At 46.4% G+C, this 20,468-nt stretch overlaps 1 protein-coding gene across 1 annotated transcript in view; it reads left to right on the forward strand.

The window, feature by feature from the left end:
• Positions 1 to 20,468, forward strand: part of DSCAML1 (DS cell adhesion molecule like 1) — a 379,445-nt gene that overhangs the window by 16,977 nt on the left and 342,000 nt on the right. The window contains 2 exon segments of the mRNA XM_019647399.1: positions 1,688 to 2,005; positions 5,463 to 5,609. Of these exon segments, the coding sequence (XP_019502944.1) occupies positions 1,688 to 2,005; positions 5,463 to 5,609 (465 nt within the window).

Raw genomic sequence — 20,468 nt, forward strand, 5'->3', positions numbered from 1 at the left:
AAAAGGGTAACTATTGTATTGTTCTGTACACCTGAAACTAACAATAAAAAAATAATAAAAAAATAAAAGACTTGCTCAATTACCAACACAGGGGCTGTCATAGGGGAGGCAGTATGAAGAGGAGGATGGAAAAGCAAAGCTTCTCCTCCTCTCCAAGATCCTATCAGCCACTAAGGGTGCAGTGCCTGGTGGGGATAGCAAATGCATTTGCTGCTAAGAGGACGCCCTGACACCGCAGCAAGGAGCCCATGAATGTGTTTTCCAGCACTGCTGCTAATGGTTTCATCACTGCTTTTTATGAGATGATGTGAATTGCTCTGACCAATGAGGCTTAATGGGCTCCCTCAATGAGCTGCCTGGTATATTCTCCCTAGAGGCTCGGCTCAGAGTTAAGCCAAGAATATTAACATAGTCCAGATGCGGGCCCTCTTCCTTCCCATAAAGTTGTGGAAATTGAGGTCAACTTGGGTCCCCCAAGCAGCAGAGTGGTTTGTTTGCTCCTTGATCTTCCTGGTGGAGAGGGAGTGGCTTCCAGCTGGAGACCTGGGACCAGGCTCTCTCTTCCTCTAGGTTTGCCTCAGAGGTGGCCCCTATTAAGGGGGGCAGGCTCCTTAGTAGGAAGGGAGGACGCTGATTTCATCAGTCAGGGCTGTTTCCCATAAGGGCAGGAAAGACTGAGGTCCTATGCTGGTGTGAAAGTTGCAGACGGCTGTCTTCCCTCTCTGGCAGCCCTGTCGTTGCCAAGAAGCTGCAATTGTGAGCATGTTCTCTCGTGTGATTGAGTGTTGCAATTGCAACATGTCAGAGATGCCTGGGGTCTTAGAGCCTTGTCCATCCTCTCCCTATTTTATAAGCGAAGGAGCAGATGATCAGAGAGGGGAAGGGAATTCCACAGTCGGTCATGTCAGGGCCATGTTTAGAACCTGGGTGGGTCTCTGGCTCCCAAGTTTGAATTTATCCACCCACAATACCACTGGTTCTTATTCAGCCCTCTGCGACTATGCATTGTCCAAATCAACCTCCAGAGGTGGACGACAGTTCTCAAGGTCTCCTGCAGTCTTTTATCTTCCAGGCAAGCATGCCCACTTCCTGCAGCCATTCCTCTTAGAACATGGTCTTGGACCTTTGACCTTTCAGCTGTAGTATGCTAGGAAGTGCACTAAGATCCTTATTAGGAGCAAGGGTCCCAATTTCAATTCTGTAGCTTACCGGCCATGTCATCTCAGGCAAATCACATAACTATTCTCAGCATGTAAAAGGGAATGATAAAAAAGAGGTGACACCATTTCCGCTCAGGGCTGAGCAGATGAACTGAGGTAATGGGTTTGAGCCTTCCCGCGTATAGTAGCTGTTCAATAAATATTTATTACCTAAGCAATTTCAGTGTCTCTCTTGATGTGTGTGGACTGTGGTGTCAGAACTTTCACCATAGCAGAGTGGCGGACTCCTCTCTCCATTGTAACCTTTGCCTTTCCTGTGCCAGGCTGGAAGTTTCTGTAGGGCAGGAACTGTTTCTTATTCCCCTTTGCCAGTGCCTGGTGTACAGTCAGCGCTCCGTAAGTGCTGACTGAATGACGGGAGCTTGACCCTTCCATGCGTGTGGGCTTTGCATGTCTCCTGGCCTGGGAGGGTATTATTAGAGCCCGGCTGACGCCTGACGGAGCCCTCTCCTCTGCCTCCCCTGCAGCCCGCCCTGAAGATGTCGGCACCAGCCTCTACTTTGTAAATGACTCCTTGCAGCAGGTGACCTTTTCCAGCTCCGTGGGGGTGGTGGTGCCCTGCCCAGCCGCAGGCTCCCCCAGCGCGGCCCTTCGATGGTACCTGGCCACGGGGGACGACATCTACGACGTGCCGCACATCCGGCACGTGCACGCCAACGGGACGCTGCAGCTCTACCCCTTCTCCCCCTCCGCCTTCAATAGCTTTATCCATGACAATGACTACTTCTGCACCGCGGAGAATGCTGCCGGCAAGATCCGGAGCCCCAACATCCGCGTCAAAGCAGGTGGGTGAGGGGCCAGACGCCTGCTCCCCTACTGGGGCGCTGGGTCTGAAGGGAGGAAGTGGGGAGCGGGCAGCACCCTTCATTCTGAAGATATGTGTGTAACATGTTGGAGGGGGGAGGTGGGATGGGGGGGGCTTGGAAAAAGTCAGTCCCTCATTGTATTAGTTAAAGTTTGATCAGCAAAGTAGAACTACTATGAGTGATGTAGAATAAAGAACACACGGTGAAAAAAAAAGTCAGTCCCTCAAAGAAAGTTGTGTTGTTCTTCGGAATCTTAGCTCCGCCACTTAGTGTGTGTCCTTAGAGGAGAACACACCTTTCTGAGCTTCAGTTTCCTCATCTGCAAAGCTGACACCAGTACCTACCCTGTTCATCACCACCTGTGATGGTTAAATAAGATAGCACTCATTTAAATTAAGTGCTCATTTCAGTGCGACTCACGGAAAACATCCAATGAGTTTCTTTAAAAAAACAAAACAAAACACCTTTTTATTGAAATAGAATATATAAAGAGAAGTGCTTTATATTATACGTATGCAGCTGGATGAATGTTCACAAAGTTGAACTAATATCCAGATCAAGATATACAGCAGCAGTAGCTCAGAAGCCCCCCCCCCATACGTTTTTCTGTCACCACTCCCCTAAGGGAATACTACAGTCCTGCCTTCTAACACTATTGATGTTTGCCGATTTTTGCACTTTGCATATGTGGAGTCCTACAGTATGTATTCTCTTGACTCTTTTGCTCACTATGATGTTTGTGGAATTTACCCCCAACAGCAGTGCGCAGGTATAGGGCATTCATTCTCATTGCTGTATAGTCTTCTATTGTTCAACTGTACTGTACTTGATCCATTCCGCTATTGATGGACATTTGAGTATAGTATATCTCAGAAAACAGGCCTTTAGGTAAAATTCACGATGGAAAACGCTTAGCAGTGAAGGATTTTGGTCCTTGGAAGAGTTGATTGAGTCAAGGAAGTGAGGGTTTCTCAGATGGCCTCTTTAAAGGAAACAGAATGTCTCGTTTCTCTGGGTTCGATCTGGAGGCACAGAACAGCTTAGATCAGCTACTCTTAACTAGGATGTTATGATACGCTGGTGTGTCATCATCAGTTGTAAGATGTGTGTCAAATAGTAAGAAAGCACTGGAGTATGGGGAATGCTTTTCTTAGAAGAGCCTTTTGGGTGGGAGAGGACAGGTAGTATTCTTGCCAGCTCTCTGCGGTGGCACGAGGCCTTAGGTGCACCATCTTTCCTGGTAGAGGAGAGTGAGTTCTGGGGAAGGACTCCCAACCTGCGTGCCTAGTGAAAGATCCTGCAAGATCTCTGACTCCCCGGGTCCTTCTGGTTCAGGAGTGCCTCTCACAAGTTCGAAGTTCCAAGTAGCTGGGAATGGGTGTGTGTAGGGGGTCAGGTGGGGTAAGAGTTCTTAATCAAAGAGCTGGTCTTCATCCCATGTTGTTTGTGGGGAGAGTGTGAGTTCTTAGAACCTAGGGCCATGCTCAGAGTATCATTCCTGGGAAGCGCTTTTCAGGAGTAAGTCCTCTGCACTGTTTCCCTGATGCAACACCATGGACCGGGTGGGGAGCCCTGAGGCCAGAAATTGGAGCCTGGAGGATTGGGCTATGAGGAAGTGATGTCACATTTCTTGTTACATGCTCTTTATTGGTTTAGGATGCAATCCTATAAAGCGTTTCTTACAAATAAGGGGACTAAGACAAAGAGAGGTTAAGATACTTGCCCAAGTGCACGTAGCCAGTTAATCACAGAGATGTAGATATAATGGCATGCAACATTGTTGCAATGCTTTCCATGTGCCAGGCTTTCTACATGCTGCCATTATTATTATTATTATTATTATTATTATTATTATTATTATTATTATTTTCTTTTACAGATGAGGAAGCTGAGGCTCCAAAAGGTTAACTAGTTCTTGCCCAGGTCACACAGCTGCTCAAAAGAGGAGGCAGGGCCTGCTTATTCGACACTTTTAACTGCTGGCCTCTGCTGACTCCCTGAAACTATCCTGGGTGGTATGCACCTAAACCCCAGCCCGTTCCCTTCCTCCCCTCTGCTTCCCTCCAGGGTCAGCTTCCCTTAGCTTCCTCTGTGTGCTCCCCACAGCCACAGGCAGTGCCATGCCCAAACCCACGAAAGGGCAGATCGTGGCTCCACAGAGCCCAGCTGGCAGTGCCTCCCTCCACTCCTCTCCCCCACCTCAACTGTAACTTTCCGTCACAGTCACAAAACAAAGATGGGGAAGAATAAAGACCTGGGGAGGGCTGGGCAGAGCTGACCAAACTGGAAACACAGCAATTAACAGGCCCTTGATGAAGCCAGAGGGGCTGCAGGTGCACAGCCGGAGGGGCTGTTGGGCCCTGAGTGTCGCCCTGGCAACCATGGCAGGGAGAGCAGGAGAGCCTGCTGCCCAGGTGCCTGCTGAGTGACAAGGTCAGTAGGCAGTGGGGCTCTGGATGCTCTGGCTCTGCTTGGCAGAGAAGGGGTGGAAGGATGGAGTGAGCCCCTGGAAGAGGCCAAGCAGAGGAGGACAAGGGAGAGGCTGAGCCAGATCCCTTGGCCCTACCCCTAAGGCTGGGCCAGCCTATCCATGGGACCTGACACGCAGAATGGCTTCAAGTGACAGCACCCAGAAACCAACCCTGGGACCAAGGCAGGAGGCTTCCATTGCACTGTGGGGGAGGGACAGTTCTGAAGGCAGAGACAAGACTGGGGGTCTGGTGTAGGCAGTTCAGGAGGTGGGAGGAAGCAGCAAGGAAGCGTTGTTTTCGAGAATCTTTAAGACTCTCTGTGTCTCTGGGGTTCCTCATTTTCAGAGACAAAGATAGTTTCAAATATTCTCCCCCATAAACGCACTAAGCCCTCCAGAAAGTTCTGTTTATATACTCCGTTTTCCCAAACTGTTTTGGAGTGGACAAAAATCTGTTGTTAGGTCATGTGTCAGTTTTTATTTTGACATTTATGGTCACTGTGGCAAAAACTGTTGCCATTTTGGGCCCAGGAATAATGTAGGAAATCAAGTTTGGTTTCCTTTGAGGAATTCTAGCATATTTCCTTATTACCCATGCATCCCCTTGTTGAATAGGACCACATTGCAGGGTTTAGGTGCTGCCCTCAAGGTCCTTACAATCGTATACTTGTTAATACTCACCGAAATTGGAAAGGTTAGCAGTTGGGTTTATGGTCTTTCAGAGGATGGCTAAATATTTCAGAGGGAGAATGGGCTGCCCAGAGGAGCAGGGTGGAGATTGCTGGAGAAGGAACTGCACAGGCAGAAATAAAATCACGGCAGGGACTTCTGGGCTGGGTAAGTGGGAAGTCGGGGGACGAGGTGATGGAGACTGAGGCCTGGGGGTGCTGAGGGAGTTGAGCTGGTTTTCTTTTTCAGTTCAACCTTGTGACACCATCCTCTTCCCTGCCCCCCATCTCTCTGCAGTTTTCAGGGAACCCTACACCGTCCGGGTGGAGGATCAAAGGTCAATGCGTGGAAACGTGGCCGTCTTCAAGTGCCTCATCCCCTCTTCAGTGCAGGAATATGTTAGCGTCGTGTCTTGGGAGAAGGACACAGTCTCCATCATCCCAGGTAAGAAAGAACTGTGAGGGCACGCTGGTGGGAGAGCTGGGGTGGGGGAGAGATAAAGCAGAGGTGCTGAGTGGGTTGTTGAGCTCACCGAGATCTTGAGGTTGGTTCTGGTGAGCAATTTGTTATTGCTTTGGTGATAGTTTGGCAAGTCTTTGTTCTTGGCTGGGTACATCTTTGTGTGGGGTGGTGAAAGCCCATGTGCCAGCAGCCTCTGCTGGATGTGCGAAGGTCCCATCAGACACAACCAGAGGACGGGGGTCCCCCTCCTTCCGGACCTCTGGGTCTTTGCTTGCCCTTTTCCTTAAGGATGGGAGGCAAGGCTGGAAGCACCTTATTTGTGGAAAGAGGATAAGAGGCAGGTTTGTAGTCTGTGTTGCTCATTGAAGGACTATAACAATGAACACTGAATTCTCTCAGGACCATGTGGATCTTTTTTTTTTTCATGAGTTGGCTAAAGACACCATCAGAATTCTAGCCAGCCTCCCTCCTTGCCTGGCTTAGGAGCAGAGGTTAAAAACCATGTTGTAGGTTCACCTTGTTAGAGCTGCTGTGATCAAAAGCCTTTCATTATTGGTTCCTTTTTCCTGTTCAGGGTTGTGCTTTCAACATGAAAACAGATCTAGAAACCTCAAGAGAGGACCTCAAGTCCTCAAAATGCCTCCAGACCTCTAGTTACATAACTGTGGTTTTCTCCCTCATTCCAGCATCCCTCCCTTCACCCTGGTACATTGCAGAGTCTTTGCTACCTTTTCTTCTTTTCTCTACCAAGGACTTTGGTTTTCCTTTCTATAAAATGGAGGAACTTGACCCACTGCTCTTTGAGTGCCCCTCTAGCATTGTTATCCCATCGCTGGTCATATGAAATTATTCTAGTTGCTTAAGGTCCCCAGGTTAGTTGGGGAAGACAGACTTTTGTGCATGAAACCTGTAAAGCAGGGGTTCTTAATCCTGTGACACATTTGAAGCCTTGGTGAAGCCCCTTATCAATAACTCTAGGAGTGGAAAATGAACACCAGCAGTTGTAAAGCTCTTTAGGTGGTTTCAGTGTCTAGCTAGAAGAAGAACCAAAGCTTAGGCATATTTATAACTAATGCGACAGGATACTTTTGCCAAGACAATAATTTGTGTTTTGCTCTTGGCACTTTTTCTTTTTTTCAGTTACAAGCAGATAGCCAGGGCATTATATCTCTTGGCCTCAGGACTTATAGTGGGACAGGAACCCAAAGCTACTTGAAGATAGCTGCTCTTTTTGCCTTTTGTAAAACCATAAGTGAACAGGAAAGGTTAGGATGGGTGCTCTGGATGGGAGGAGAGCCTCTGAGGGCAATGAATAAATAGGGGATGAATGAATGCCAGAGACAGGAGTGGTGCTGTAGGAAGTGGTTGGACCCCACAGGGGTGGCTGTGTATGGTTCCACAGGATTTGCGACTGAGAGACCAGGGTTCTTGTGTCCAGATGAGGCATGAGGAGCACAGCCCTAGACCCAAAGGGATCATGCAGGCAAGAATGATGGGCTGGTGAGGGCCGGAGAGACCCTGAACCCTGGCACTTCTCTGGGGGAAGCCCCAGTAATGGAGACTGAATGTCCTGTCTGTACAACAGAGTCAGATTGAAGATGATTTAAAGAACTGTGGTATCTCTTATACACTTGAGTTTATGGACTAAGAGTTATATTCATTAAAATAATAATGAAAATAATTTTTTAGTGCTTACTATATGTCAGGCACTAGGCTACGAAATTTTCACGTATGATCTCATTTTTATCCTCACGAAACATCTGTAAGTGTATTCCCCCCCACACCACCCCCCGCCCTCTACTTTATAGAAGAGGAAACTAAGGCTCAAAGAAGTAAAATAACTTCTCCTGTGTCACACATCTAGTGAGCAGAGTGGCAGGGCTTGAACCCAGATTTGTTTTCTCAGACTGTGCTCTTTTTAACTTAATTTTTAAAAAATAATTGTTTTATTTTTCAATTAGAGTTGACATACACTATTATATTAGTTTAGGTCACATAGTGAGTAGACATTTATATAACTTATGAAGTGATCATCCTGATAAATCTAGTACCCATCTGACACCATACATAGTTATTACAATATTATTGACTATATTCCTTATGCTATACCTTACATCCCCATGACTACTTTGTAACAACCAATTTGTGCTCCTTAAGCCCTTCCCATTTTTAACCCACCCCTCAACACCCCTCCCAGTTGGCAAATATCAAAATGTTCTCTGTATCTATGAGTCTGTTTCTGTTTTGTTTGTTTATTTTGTTCTTTAATTCCACATATAAGTGAAATTATATGGCGTTTGTTTTTCTCTGTCTGACTTACTTCACTCAGCACAATACCCTCTAGTTTCATCTGTGTTTTTGTGATGCCAAGATTTCATTCTTCTTTATGGCTGAGTAATATTCCATTGTATATACGTACCACCTCTTCTTTATCTATTCATCCATTGGTAGATACCCAGATTGCCTCCATATCTTGGCTATTGTAAATAATGCTGCAATGAACATATGGATGCACACTCATATGTCTCTTTTTGGGTTTCTTTGGAAAAATACCCAGAAGTAGGATTACTGGTCCTTCTTCATCTCTTGTTATGGCTTTTGTTTTAAAGTCTATTTTGTCTGGTATAAGCATTGCTATCCCAGCTTTTTTTTTTTTTCCGTGAAATATCTTTTTCCACCCCTTTACTTTCAGTCTGTGTGTGTCTTTTGATCTGAAGTGAGTTTCTTATAGGCAGCATATGTAGGGGTCTTGTTTTCTTACACATTCAGCCACTCTATCTTTTGATTGGAGCATTTAATCCATCTACATTTAAAGTAATTTTTGATAGGTATAATTGTATAGTAATTGCCTTTTACCGTTCATATTTTTTACCTTTTTCCCCCTTCTTTTTCTTCTTTTTAAAAAAGTCTCTCTAACATTCCTTGTAATACTGGTTTGGTGGTGATAAACTCCTTAAGATTTTTCTTGTCTGAGAAGCTCTTTATCTGTCCTTTGTTTCTAAATAATAGCTTTGCTGGATAGAGTAATTTTGGTTGTAGTTTCTTGCTTTTTATCACATTGAATATTTTGTGTCAATCCCTGCTGGCCTGCAAAGTTTCTGTTGAGAAATCGGCTGACAGTCTTATGGGAGCACCCTTGCAGGTACTAACTGCTTTTCTCTTGCAGCTTTTAAGATTCTGTCTTTGTCTTTAGCCTTTAACATTATAATTAGGATGTATCTTGGTGTGGGCCTCTTTGGGTTTATCTTGCCTCGGACTCTCTGCACTTCCTAGGCTTGTATGTCTATTTCCTTTGCCAGGTTGGGGAAGTTTTCCATCATTATTTCTTCCAATAGGTTTTCATTTCCTTACTCTCTTCTCTTTCTGGTACCCCAATGATGTGAATGCTGGTATGCTTGATGTTGTCCCAGAGGCCCCTTAAATTATCCTCATTTATTTTTTATTTTAGTTTCTGTTTTGATTCAATGTTTTGTTCTACAGTAACTTGTAAATCACTGATTTGATCCTCTGCTTCATCTAATCTACTGTTGATTCCCTCGAATGTATTCTTCATTACCACTATTGTATTCTTCACTTCTGACTGTTTTTTTTATGTTTTCTATCTCCATTTTTATGTTTACTATCTCTTTGTTAAGGTTCTTACTGAGTTCATCTACTCTTCCCCTAAGTTCATTGAGCACTTACAACCAGTGTTTTGAACTCTGCATCTGGTAGATTGCTTGTCTCCATTTTATTTAGCTCTTTTTCTGGAGCTTTGTTCCATTCTTTCATTTGAGACATGTTTCTTTGTCTCCCCATTTTGGCTGCCTCCCTGTGTTTGTTTCTATGTGTTAGGTAGGGCTGCTATGTTTCTCTGTCTTAGTAGAGTGGCCATATGTAGTAGGTGTCCAATGGGGCCCAATGGCACAGCCTCCCTGGTCACCTGAGCTGGGTGCCCTAGGTGTGTCCCTTGTGTGGGTTGTGTGTGCTCTCCTGTTGTAGTTGAGCTTTGGTTGCTGTTTGCACATCAGTGAGAGGGATTGACCCTCAGGTTGATTGATTGAGGACTGGCTGTGACTACAGTGGAGGAGCTTTTGTACAGGAGCTGACACTATGGAGCAGGGTTCACTTTAGCAGAGCTCTGGTGCCTGCCCAGTCTGTCCTTTGGGTGTGTCACCCATAGAGGCAGCCAGGTGATGCTCTGGCTCAGTCTGAAGCTGGCCACTGGATGTACTCACTCTGGAGCCTTCTGTGAGAGGCCCTGCTGCAGGCCTAGTTCAACTGCAGCCTGTGCCCTGCCTGGGGTCACCTGGCATGAGCCACAAAGCAATCCACATACAGCAGCCACCTGCTTTGAGCTTGGAGATACTTCAAGAGGCCAGGCTGGGAACTGAGGCATGGCTGCCACTAATGTTGGGCTTGGGGCTGCTTAGCAAGAGGTACAGGACACACCAAGGCCAGATGCTGCTTATTTGGGTTATGTGAACCTTTGAGAGATTTTAGGAAATTCTGCAGTGTGAGCCAAGACAGGTCATTTGTATGGAGAAGCCACTGGAAGCAACTTGTGTGGGTCCAAAAGTTTGGTAGAGCAGGGTCTCAGGGAATCACCAGGGTGGAGTGAATAGTGTTAGCCAGATTGATGGAGACAGATATGGCAGCTGTGTGCATCTGCACACTGGGAGATGGGGAATGGTTCAACAAAGAAATAATGGATTCTGCCAGCACTTCTGTCTGGGAGAGACCTGCCCCTCCAGCTCTTGCCCTTCAGCCAGACAATTGAGTTCCTCCCTATATGTTCCCAGCACTGTAGCTCAGAGAAAGTGAGTCTGTCTGTGAGTAAGTTCATGCATGGGACCTTTAAGAGGAACACCTGGGACTCTAGCCGCCTTCCATCTCATTCAGCCACAATCTCTGCTGGTTTTCACAACCAGAAGTTGTGGAGACTTCTCTTCCCAGCACTGGAACCCTGGGCTGGGGAGCTTGGTGTGGGGCTGGGACCCCTAGCTCCTCTGAGGGAACCTCTGCAGCTGAGATATCCCTCCCAATTTTTTTTTAATTGGGGAATTGGGGGGATGGGAACAGTGCTGGGGAATTGGGGGAAGGGGAACAGACAAGTTGCTGTCGTTTTCTTCTTCAGTCTAGTTGTGGAGGACGTTGCTTCACTGGCCCAAGTTGGCACCATCATTGCGCTCTTGCCTGGCGAGGCAGATCAGTCGCCAGCCTCTGGACAGCTGCTCACTGCGGCTGCTGGCCGCTCATGCTGGCTGCTGGCTGGCTATACACGGTAGCCCATGGCAACCCACTGCCACAGGGACTGCAGCCTCCACCATTGCCGGCGACTCACAGCTGCCCAGCTCCAGGTTAAGCTGTTGTTCAGCATCTTAGCTGTAGAGGGCAGTGTCACTGGCCCTCATATGTGGGATCCGAACCCGGGCCCTCTGGCATCCCAAGCCAGCTCTTAACCATCGTGCCACTCGGCCGGCCCTCCCTCCTAATTTTTAACTGCCACATGCAGGTGTGGGACCAGCCCGTTCTGAGCCTCCGCCTTTCTGCCAGTCTCAAGGTAGTTTCTTCTGTATGTCCTTAGTTGTAGGACTTCTGTTCAGCTAGACGGCAAGAGATTCTTAACGATGGTTGTTTTGTAATTTAGTTGTAATTTTGATGTGGTTCATGAGACAAGGCAAGCACAGCATTTACCTACTCTGTCATTTTGACTGGAAATCCTCTCAGCCTGTGCTCTTAACCCCACAGAGAACTGCCTCCTGATACCTGTACAAATTTTTCCAATAAAGTGTTGCAATGGAGTATAGTGTGTAGCAGGCAATGAGGGCCTTGGCCTCCATAAGGGGAAAGAAATCAGTGATGGTTTTTCGGGAAGGTTTTGTGGAATCAAGTTAACTGCACTGATTAAGAGCCTAGACTCTAGGACAAGATTGCCTAAGCTTGAAACTCACTCCATTGCTTACCAGCTGGGCAAGTCTTACCTCCTTGTTGCCTCAGTTCCCCCAACTATAATAAAATGGGGATGATGATTAAATGCCTCATAGGGTTCAAGTAAGAATGAAATGAGTTCATTTGTGTAAAATGCTTTGGACACTGCCTGACACACTGAGGATGGGCTGTAGCTATGATGATTCTTAGTAGGGGGAAGAGAGTGTTCTCCTCTGTACTGCTGTTTCCTGTTGCATTGTATGTATTTTTTATGTAAAATAGTCTGTGTCCTCCACTAGACTGAGCTTCTCAAGAGTGAGAGCTGGGTTGTTTTCATCCATGCATCCCTGGCTCCTAATGCACCACCTTGCACACTCAGGGAAAATTCTCACCAAATGTTAAGTGGGTTCATGAATGGATGGTTGGCAGAGTTCTGAAAGAATATGGGAACGACGTGGACAAGGCGTTGAAATAAGGATGAGCGTTGTGGGCATTGGGTAGTAAGTAGCCCAGCTCAGAGGAGAGAAGGAAGGTTAACTTGGCTCCTGTGTGTAGGAGCTGGAGGCAGTGAACTTCCCCCAGGCAGCCCTTGTAGTTGGTGCTTCAGGGCTGTCTTTCATGTCAAGACTGGGATGGTGGCCCCAAAGGGCATAATTATCAGGGAAGTGGGATTGATGCTAATCTGCAGGGCTCTGTTAAACTTTGGTTCTGCAGAAGCCCTTTCTTTCCTTTAGCCTTGAAAAATTTTCCTCCCCTGCCCAGCCCTCCAGCTCCATCCATAATCATTCTAGATCCTTCTACAGCTACATTATAGATCCAGGGACAGACTTCCCAAAGCACACAAATCCAGCTGACACGCTCCCAGAAGAATCCATGAAAGCAATAGACAGTGGAGTTTTGCTTCCTCCGGCCTCTGTAGCTAAGGGGCCAGATGTTCCATGCTTTCATTTTAGAAAATGCAAATTGTTTATTGATTTTTTTTTCATAAAAATAAGATTCTCTGTCATTCATACACTGTACTGTATGTTGGCTGAGAGGTTGGCTAGCAGACGCAGTGGGGGCAGATTTAATGATTAAGTTGCCTTGAGGTTAAGGAAGGACCGAGGAGACAGAGTTACACCTTGTCCCAGGGCTTCTGGAGCAGGAAGGATGGTGTTGACTTTGATCTCTGGATCTGCAGGGCTGAGCTGAGATCTTCCACAAAGCACAGGGCCAGCAGAAGCACGTGCTAGGGAGCAGGAGAAGGGATGGAGGCTGATGTGGGCCAATCATGCCCCAGGAGACATCTCCTTTGGGAGAGCAAGTGCACCTCCTTTGGGAGGAAGGGGCTGACGGAGTGGGTGCAGGCCTCTCTGAATGAGGAGCCAGTATTGATACCTTCCTCTGAGGGGCTTTGGAAAGAATTAGTTAGAGGCTTGGGGCCTCAATGAACTCCGTGAGTTGGGTATTTGCTCACAGGTTAGCCTTCCCAGCTATCCACAGTTGGGAGGGGCAGATAAGCATCCTAGAACTAGCTGCTGAAACTCTAAGCAGCTTTTTTGTTGTGCTTTTCCCAGGGTTGGTAGAGGCTGGAGAGACAGCCCAAAGTGCTGCCTTTCCCCGGAGCTACGTTATACACCTGCGCCTTTCTGCCCTCTCCCTTTTTGTCCCCTCAGCTGGTCATCTTCTTTCCATTGGGCTATTTAAAGGTGTGTGTGCAAAAGCACAGAGCCTCTCACCTGTGATCGGGCAGACTCCTATCCCTTACTTCTCTCCTGGGGACTTGGTCTTGAGGTGAACTGGCTGTTCTGAGTGGGCAGCATGGGGGTAATAGGGCAAAGGGCCGTGCAGGAACATAAATTAAAAATTAAGGCCTCCAGTGAAGCTGAGATGTGGTTTAATTTCCCATCTGCATGATTACCACTATAATGCATGTTATTGGATATAAAGATAAATCCAGCCCTGTTCCTAATAGCTTTTAATTTCCACCAGACCTGATTATTTCGATGCAGGCTCCTGTGAGAGTTTCCCGGCATGCTCTTCAGCAGCATCCGACTGGCTGTCTTGGCCCCAGTAGGGAGTTTTGGACACAGCTCAAATGCAGGCCAGATGTATCTGGCGGTGCTCTGGAAAACAAGCCTGGATCAACTTTGTCTATGAGATGGGGCCCTTGCCTGCTAGGTTGTCATCATGCCTTGGCTTGGCTGGGAGTGCACTGAGGACACTGTGTGTTGGGGACAGGAGAAGCAGGGGCAAGAAGGAATCTAGCTAGAGGGGTCTTTTCTGAAAAGTGGGCAGTAGTCCCCAACCACAGCCCACCTTTGCCCAAGGTGAGAGTCAATGAACCCACCACTCTTCTAGCTCCCGAATTGTCCCCAGTTGTTCAAGTTGTTCATGGGTTTTTGTACCTCTTTTCATTTGGTCCTGCTGTCTCCTCTGCCTGGCCTGCACCAATCCCTCCTCTTCTTATAGATGCCCTACTCCTCTATTGTCCTTTAAACTTGGTTCACATGTGTCCCCTTCCATGAGGCCTTACATAACCTACGGCAGAACGTCTCACTCCTCTGGTTCCAGTCCTGGAGCACTTACTTCGTTCTGTCTTATGTTGCAGGCAATAGTTCTGTCGGTCTGCGGCAGGAGGGTGTTCAACTTTATCTTTTTCGTCTCTTTATCCCCAGGACTCTCATAGTACCTGTCACAGCATAATAATAGTAACAACAAGATTAATGATAATATCTACCATGCATTGAGACCTCTTTTATGTTAGGCATTTTACATATATTATCTCTAATCCTCATAATAACCCTTTAAGAGAGATAACATTTTCATTTGTTTTGTTGGGTTCCCTTCCCCCCAATTTTATAAATGAGGACAATGAGGCCCAGGGAAGTTAAGCAACTTACCCAAGACCACACAGCTAACAAGCAGCCTGGGTTTGAGCTGGGGTCCTCTGGTTTGCTCTCCGTCCTGCTGTCTCTCCAGAGCAGACCCCTCATTAAGTATGAACCGTCCTCAAGTTCCCACATAGGAGGAGGGCCCGTCCCTGTCTCCTGCACTTGCCTGGGAACAAGAAACGTGTCACCAGCCCTTGCACTGACTTCTGGCTGTGTGTGTGGTGACCAGAGGTTTTGACTTTTCTGTAGGGCAGAAGATCTCCAGCTGAAAGATCAATGGACAAAACAACCAATCTGACAAGAAGGCTTTATTGGGCACTGGCTCTGTTTTTTGGTCCAGTAAGAGTCACAAAGACGGTCCTGATCTGGAAATTTAGGATTCAGTTCATGTTGTCACCTCTGATGGACAAGGATGGATGATCTCAACATAATAAACAATCAAATTTGATCTGGGTTTGCTCTGGAATGCTGACCAACTTGTTAATTGCATTTTGCTCAGGCTGATCCTAAGGCTACTTTGGATCCCAGGAGTCTACAGCAATGTGGACAGGGATGGCAGATGAGAGCCGAGGTGGGGCCTGAAATCCAGTCTGGACACATGTGGGCTACAAACGTCAGAGCTGGAAGGGCCTGAGGCTATTAGTCCAGCCTCCTCTTTTACTGATGAAGAAACCGAGGCCCTGACCAATGCTTTCTCTCACATCTTTTGCCCCTTGTCTGCTGCTCACTTTCAGGGCATGATATTTTAACTACTTGTGGGGTGCTTCTCTTTTACTACCAGGCTTGTTTCCTTCCTTGCCTGACTAAAGCCTACCCATCTTTCAAAGTCTGATTCAAATGCTACTTTTTTCATTATTTCTTTCCCAATTTCTGCTAAGAATGGATTTAAAAATCACCCAGATTAACCTCCTTCTAGGGGATTCTTTTCTGAAGTCCCTCAGAACTTTATCAGTTCCTTGCTCAAGACACTAATCATATTTTGTCCTGTAGTATTATAAAATCAGTATTAAACCTGCTATCAGAATGTATAATCATCAAAAGCAGGGTCTATATTTTATCCACACCCCTCTCCCTTCCAGTACTCAGAGAAGATGGTTAACAATGTTGACGAAATGCCAACCTCTCCCCTACTGGTCTGTCATGTGGCAGGAAGGAAGGAGGGAGGCCTGCTTAAGGTCACAGAGAAAATTGGTGGCACTGTAGGATCTTGGCTTGGTGGTCCATGGTCTCCATTATGCTGAGCTGCTTCAGAGCTGCCTAGAGAGAAACCACTTCTGTGGGTTATTCCTGTGACACTTTGTTGTTTTAGGTGCAAAATTGGGGGTCTCAGCTCTCAGCTGTTAAGGAGCGTGGAGAAAATGGGCTGGGATGGTCAGCCCACGCGAATATGAAATAGACGATATCTATGTTCAAGGCAATTTCACAAATGGGGTTTGGGTCCCTGCTAGGTGCTAGGCACAGTGTCAGGCCTTGCAGAGGAATCAAACTTGACCATCATCTATCTGTTTTCTTCCCTTCAGCAGCACCTGTCTAGGGGTTATATAGTACCTTCCTGTGACGAGGATGATACGACAGAGGTAGGGCTTCTTCTTGATGGCGGCAGCCCAGTTAGGTCCATGAATGGGAGGGAGGCCTGCAGTCAGGCCTCGGAATACATTCCCAGGCCAAGGACGCAGACAGAGCATTGAGGTGGAGGTGACAGCACAGGCAAAGGCAAGCAGTCAAAGAGAGGGCGGACTATCTGGGACGTGGCTGGAGGGTAAGTATTATAGACGTGGAGGGAGAAGTCTGAAAAGGGTGCGAGGACATTTAACTGATGAAAGACCTATCTAGTTCTAGAAAGCAAAGAAGACAACATGATAATAATGACAAATGTTTACTGAACACTTACTAAGTTGCCCCGCTTTGTTCTAAGCATTTTACATGTTTGGCTCATTTAATCTTCGTAGCAATCTGAAGGTAAGGGGATTATGATCCCCCATTTTACAGATAAAGAAACAGAGACACAAAGAAGCTAAGTGAATTGCCTAAAGTTAGTCAGTGGTAGAGCCACAATTTAAACTTTTACATTCAGACTCCATTTACTTGTGCTCCCAAGCATTACACTATATTGCCTCACAAAAAATTAATATACAGAATATATGCAGAGGATGCCAAATAAATGTATACACATTTTAAGAAAGGAAAAAACTGTGTTGAAGTTGTAATACTCAATTTATACTGATAACAGAAGATGACTACAAGTCACGTTTGACTTCTGCAATTACAAGAGGTGCTCAAAGTGGTTACCATCAGCATAATTTTAATACAGTTTTTTTCTTTCTTAAAATATGTATACATAGTTTTGGCTCTCTCGCTCTGTGCATATTTAAAAACTGCTACAAATTGACAAAAAAATCACAATACAAAATTGGGTGACAGACATGAGCAAACAATTTACAGAAGAGGTTGTGGGATGTGGCAGAAGGAAGATGGGCTGTAGAGTCTGCTAGTCCTAATTGGTGATTCTGAGCATGTTACTTTTAAAGCCTCAGTTTATTCTCCTATGAAACGGGGACAATGAAATCTACTACACATGGAATCCTTTACATGAAAATTAGGACTCTGGGAAGACTTGAATTCTCAGATGAAGGAGTGGCCTAAACAGCAGGGAAGTTTCCCCTCCCCCACCCCCAGCTTCATGAAGTTGCCCAACTTTGGGTTCTGCGCCCCTCTTCGGGTGCTGGGCTGGAGGCAGAACACAGGTTACAGGGATGCAGCCACCTAGAGAAGCAGCGGTACTGGGATCATAGCTTAGAGAATGTCTCCCCCTAAACGTGATCTTGAGAAAGCCATAAACACGGGGGATAGGTTGGTGACTGCTGTGGTGTTTTTAACTCAAATAAGCCATGATAATATCTGGGCCGAATGAGGGAAACAGAATGACTGAGATGTAGTATTAGTAATCTCTATTGCTTCATGCCTTGCATGGTACCTGATCAAAATTATGGTTAGGGATGGAGTGAAGGCGTGTGGTTTGGTACCAACGCAAGCAAAGATCAACTCCACAAACTATCTGGGTCTAACCTACTCAAAGTGCTCAAACCCGGGTTCATTAATAACTAGTATCTCCATGACACTATGCAGCTGCTCAAGTGCTTTTACATTATCTCATTTGCTCCTCACGGTAACCCCCATTACCTTCCCCATTTTACAGACAAGGAAACAGATGCAAGTTCAGTGACTTGTGCAGTCAGAAGAGAAGTGGAAGGGGAGGAAATAAGCATGTATTAAAACATATGCGTATGCAGGGCTCTGTGGCAGTTACCTTGATGTCATCTTCTTTAATCCTCCCCTTAACCCTGTGATGGAGGCATGCTACCCCCATTCTTAGTTATGAAGGAAATGAAATTCAGAGAGGCCAAGTGATTTGCTCCTAGTCACACAGCCTCTCAGGTGGGCTTGGACCCAGAGCTTTTATCCCCAAAGCCCGAGCTCTTTCCTTGTAACATACATGAGTGACTCCAGCGTGAGGGCTCTCCCAGGGGCTCAGGACAATTACTATTTCCCTCACTAAGGCAGTTGCAGAAGAAAAGGCAGCTGGTCCTTAATTTTGTTGTTGTTATTTGTTTATTACTTGCTTTGATAGGGGTAGGGGGCCTCAGATGCAGACAGCCTGTTTTCTTCCTTGGAGTACAGAGAGAAAATTCTACCTTCAAATGCCTTAAAACACACTTTGCAGGTTAGAGATTATAAGGGAACATTCAGAAGCAGCAAAGGAATGCTCTCCCTAGTCAGGTGGCTTAAATTGAAATAATAATCACAGTGATAATAATGGTTAGTGAGAAAAAAGTGATCAATTATTGTGCTCTTAAGCAATAAGGGCTTTTCCTGCGTCATTTCATTTAATCTTCACAAGTGTCCTAGCATTAGGTGGTACTATTATCTCCATTTTGCAGAGCCTGAGGCACAGAGGTCCCATCACCTGCCCAAGGCCACAGAGTGAGGGTGTGGTAGGGTAGGATCTGAGCCCAGAGCAGTTTGATTTCAGCTCTTAGAGATGACTTGAACCACCTCTCAAACTGTGCCCTGCTGCCTGTGTCACCTTTTATTTGTATAGTGCTCTCTGGTTTATAAAGCCAGTTCACAGTCATTATCTTATTGAATCCTTCCAACTCCATCTGAGGGAGACACGTTCTTAACCTCACTTGACAGACAGGAAAACCAAGGCTTGGAGGATCCAGTGTCCTGATCAAGGTTACACAGCCAGGGAAGGGTATACCAGAACGCTAGTTTGAAGCCTGTACCCCAGGAGCTCTTGCGGCCCCACCTGGAGCGCATGCCCACAGCTCCCCAGGACCCCTTCCAATTTCCCTGCAGGCAGGTTGCTCTGCATTTGCATGCCAGTTGGTTGGTTCCAGAACTGTCAGCTGCAGCTCCTCAGTCAAGCAGAAATGTCTGTTCATAGGTGCCTCTGGCGGTGTGTGCATGTGTCGTATTTTGCTTTCCCATTTAGTTCATGGCAGGCACTGCATTTCCAGAGCACTCACTGGGTGAATTTCCGCAGATTTAAGACAATTGCAGGCAAGCACTCTGCCCTGGGATCATGCCGTGGCAGTGGACATGGAGCAAGTGGCATTGTTTGGTTAAGTTGGCACCTCTGTAAGTTACCCTGAAATCAGAGAGGAATTCTTTATAGAAGGTTATCCTACACATAAATCATCATTAGACTACCTCATTTTTGTTTAATGCCTACCTAACTGTGCTGTAGTCTAAAAATGTGTGTTTAGTGAAGTCAAGGGTTGCAGGGAAATTATAGGGTTTTCAAAAACCCATTTGCTTTGCTGGTGTTCACATCAGAATCAATCTTGCCTTTAGTTCTCAATCTCATTGCAAACATGCAGTATTGCTTGTCGAATTCTGGCATTTAATGTAGGGTAGCATTTATTCAGAAGAAGCCAACGGTGCTTACAGAATGGTAGAGCTATGTATAGATGGCACTTCCTGCCAAGCCTGTGATTTTGAACTCTGTTGCCTATCAGTGAGACTTCACCACCAGAGCTGGAGTCATGAGGGCATAAGGCTGTGATTCCAGGCAGAGGCCTACGCTGTGTGTGGCAGAAAGGGAGCCTGCATCCATGATGCCTCAAGCCTCACTGCGCCAGCACATAGTAGGCACTCAGACAATGGTTGAATGCGTGGAGGAATGTTTAAACAGGAGGTGACTGACTTTGGGTTAGGTTGTAAAAGGGATGGATTGCAATGAAGAGAAAGGTAACGTTCTATGGCTGCTAGAATAAAGCCCTCATTTGCTCCTGTTAGGCCCCAGATCAATGGGGCTTGCTTGGAGCCTCTCTTTAGTGGAAACGCTGTGTAGGGGAGCTAAAGGGCACGGTGGACTCTGGCCTCAGACAGACTTGGGTGCAAATCCTGCTCCTGGTCCTTGCTTGCCACACAGCTCTAGGTAGGTGCCTTAACCTCTCTGAGCTTCAGTTTCCTCAGATCAGAGGATTAGAAAATATGCAGTTTTCCTGCATAGGGAAAACCTATTTTCCATGTTATTTTTTGTTGTTTTTTTTCTATATAGATCCGTTTTCTACAAATGGATTCTCTATACGCAGGTTTCCATTTTTCCTAGTGCTGAGCAGACACATGAAACACTGTCCCAGGATTAGTCATTTTCTCCTTGAGACCTGGAAGGTCTCCGTTAAGATTGAATTTCCAGGAGCGAGCATCCAGCAGGGAGCATCTAGGAGTGAGCGTCCAGCAGGGAGCATTATCTGCGAGCATCCAGGAGTGAGCATTTAGGTTTGAGCATCTAGGTATACGTTTTAGGGATGAGCATGTTGGAGTGTGAACCTGGCTGGGGTTCATTACACTGGGGTCACTTGGCCTTTAGGGTTGAGGGCACAAGGTTAGGATGATGAGGGGAAAACCCTTACCCTGGGGCAGAGGCAGGGTAAGCCCTTGTTGTTATCCCACAAGGCAGAATCCTACTCACTAACATTATTACCTTGGCCTTCCTGTTCTACCAGATGTCTTGCTGTGTTGGAATCCTCTGGAGCTTAGGCATGTGTCT

The sequence above is a fragment of the Hipposideros armiger genome, unplaced genomic scaffold (assembly GCF_001890085.2).
Source record: "Hipposideros armiger isolate ML-2016 unplaced genomic scaffold, ASM189008v1 scaffold_111, whole genome shotgun sequence".
NCBI lineage: Eukaryota > Metazoa > Chordata > Mammalia > Chiroptera > Hipposideridae > Hipposideros > Hipposideros armiger.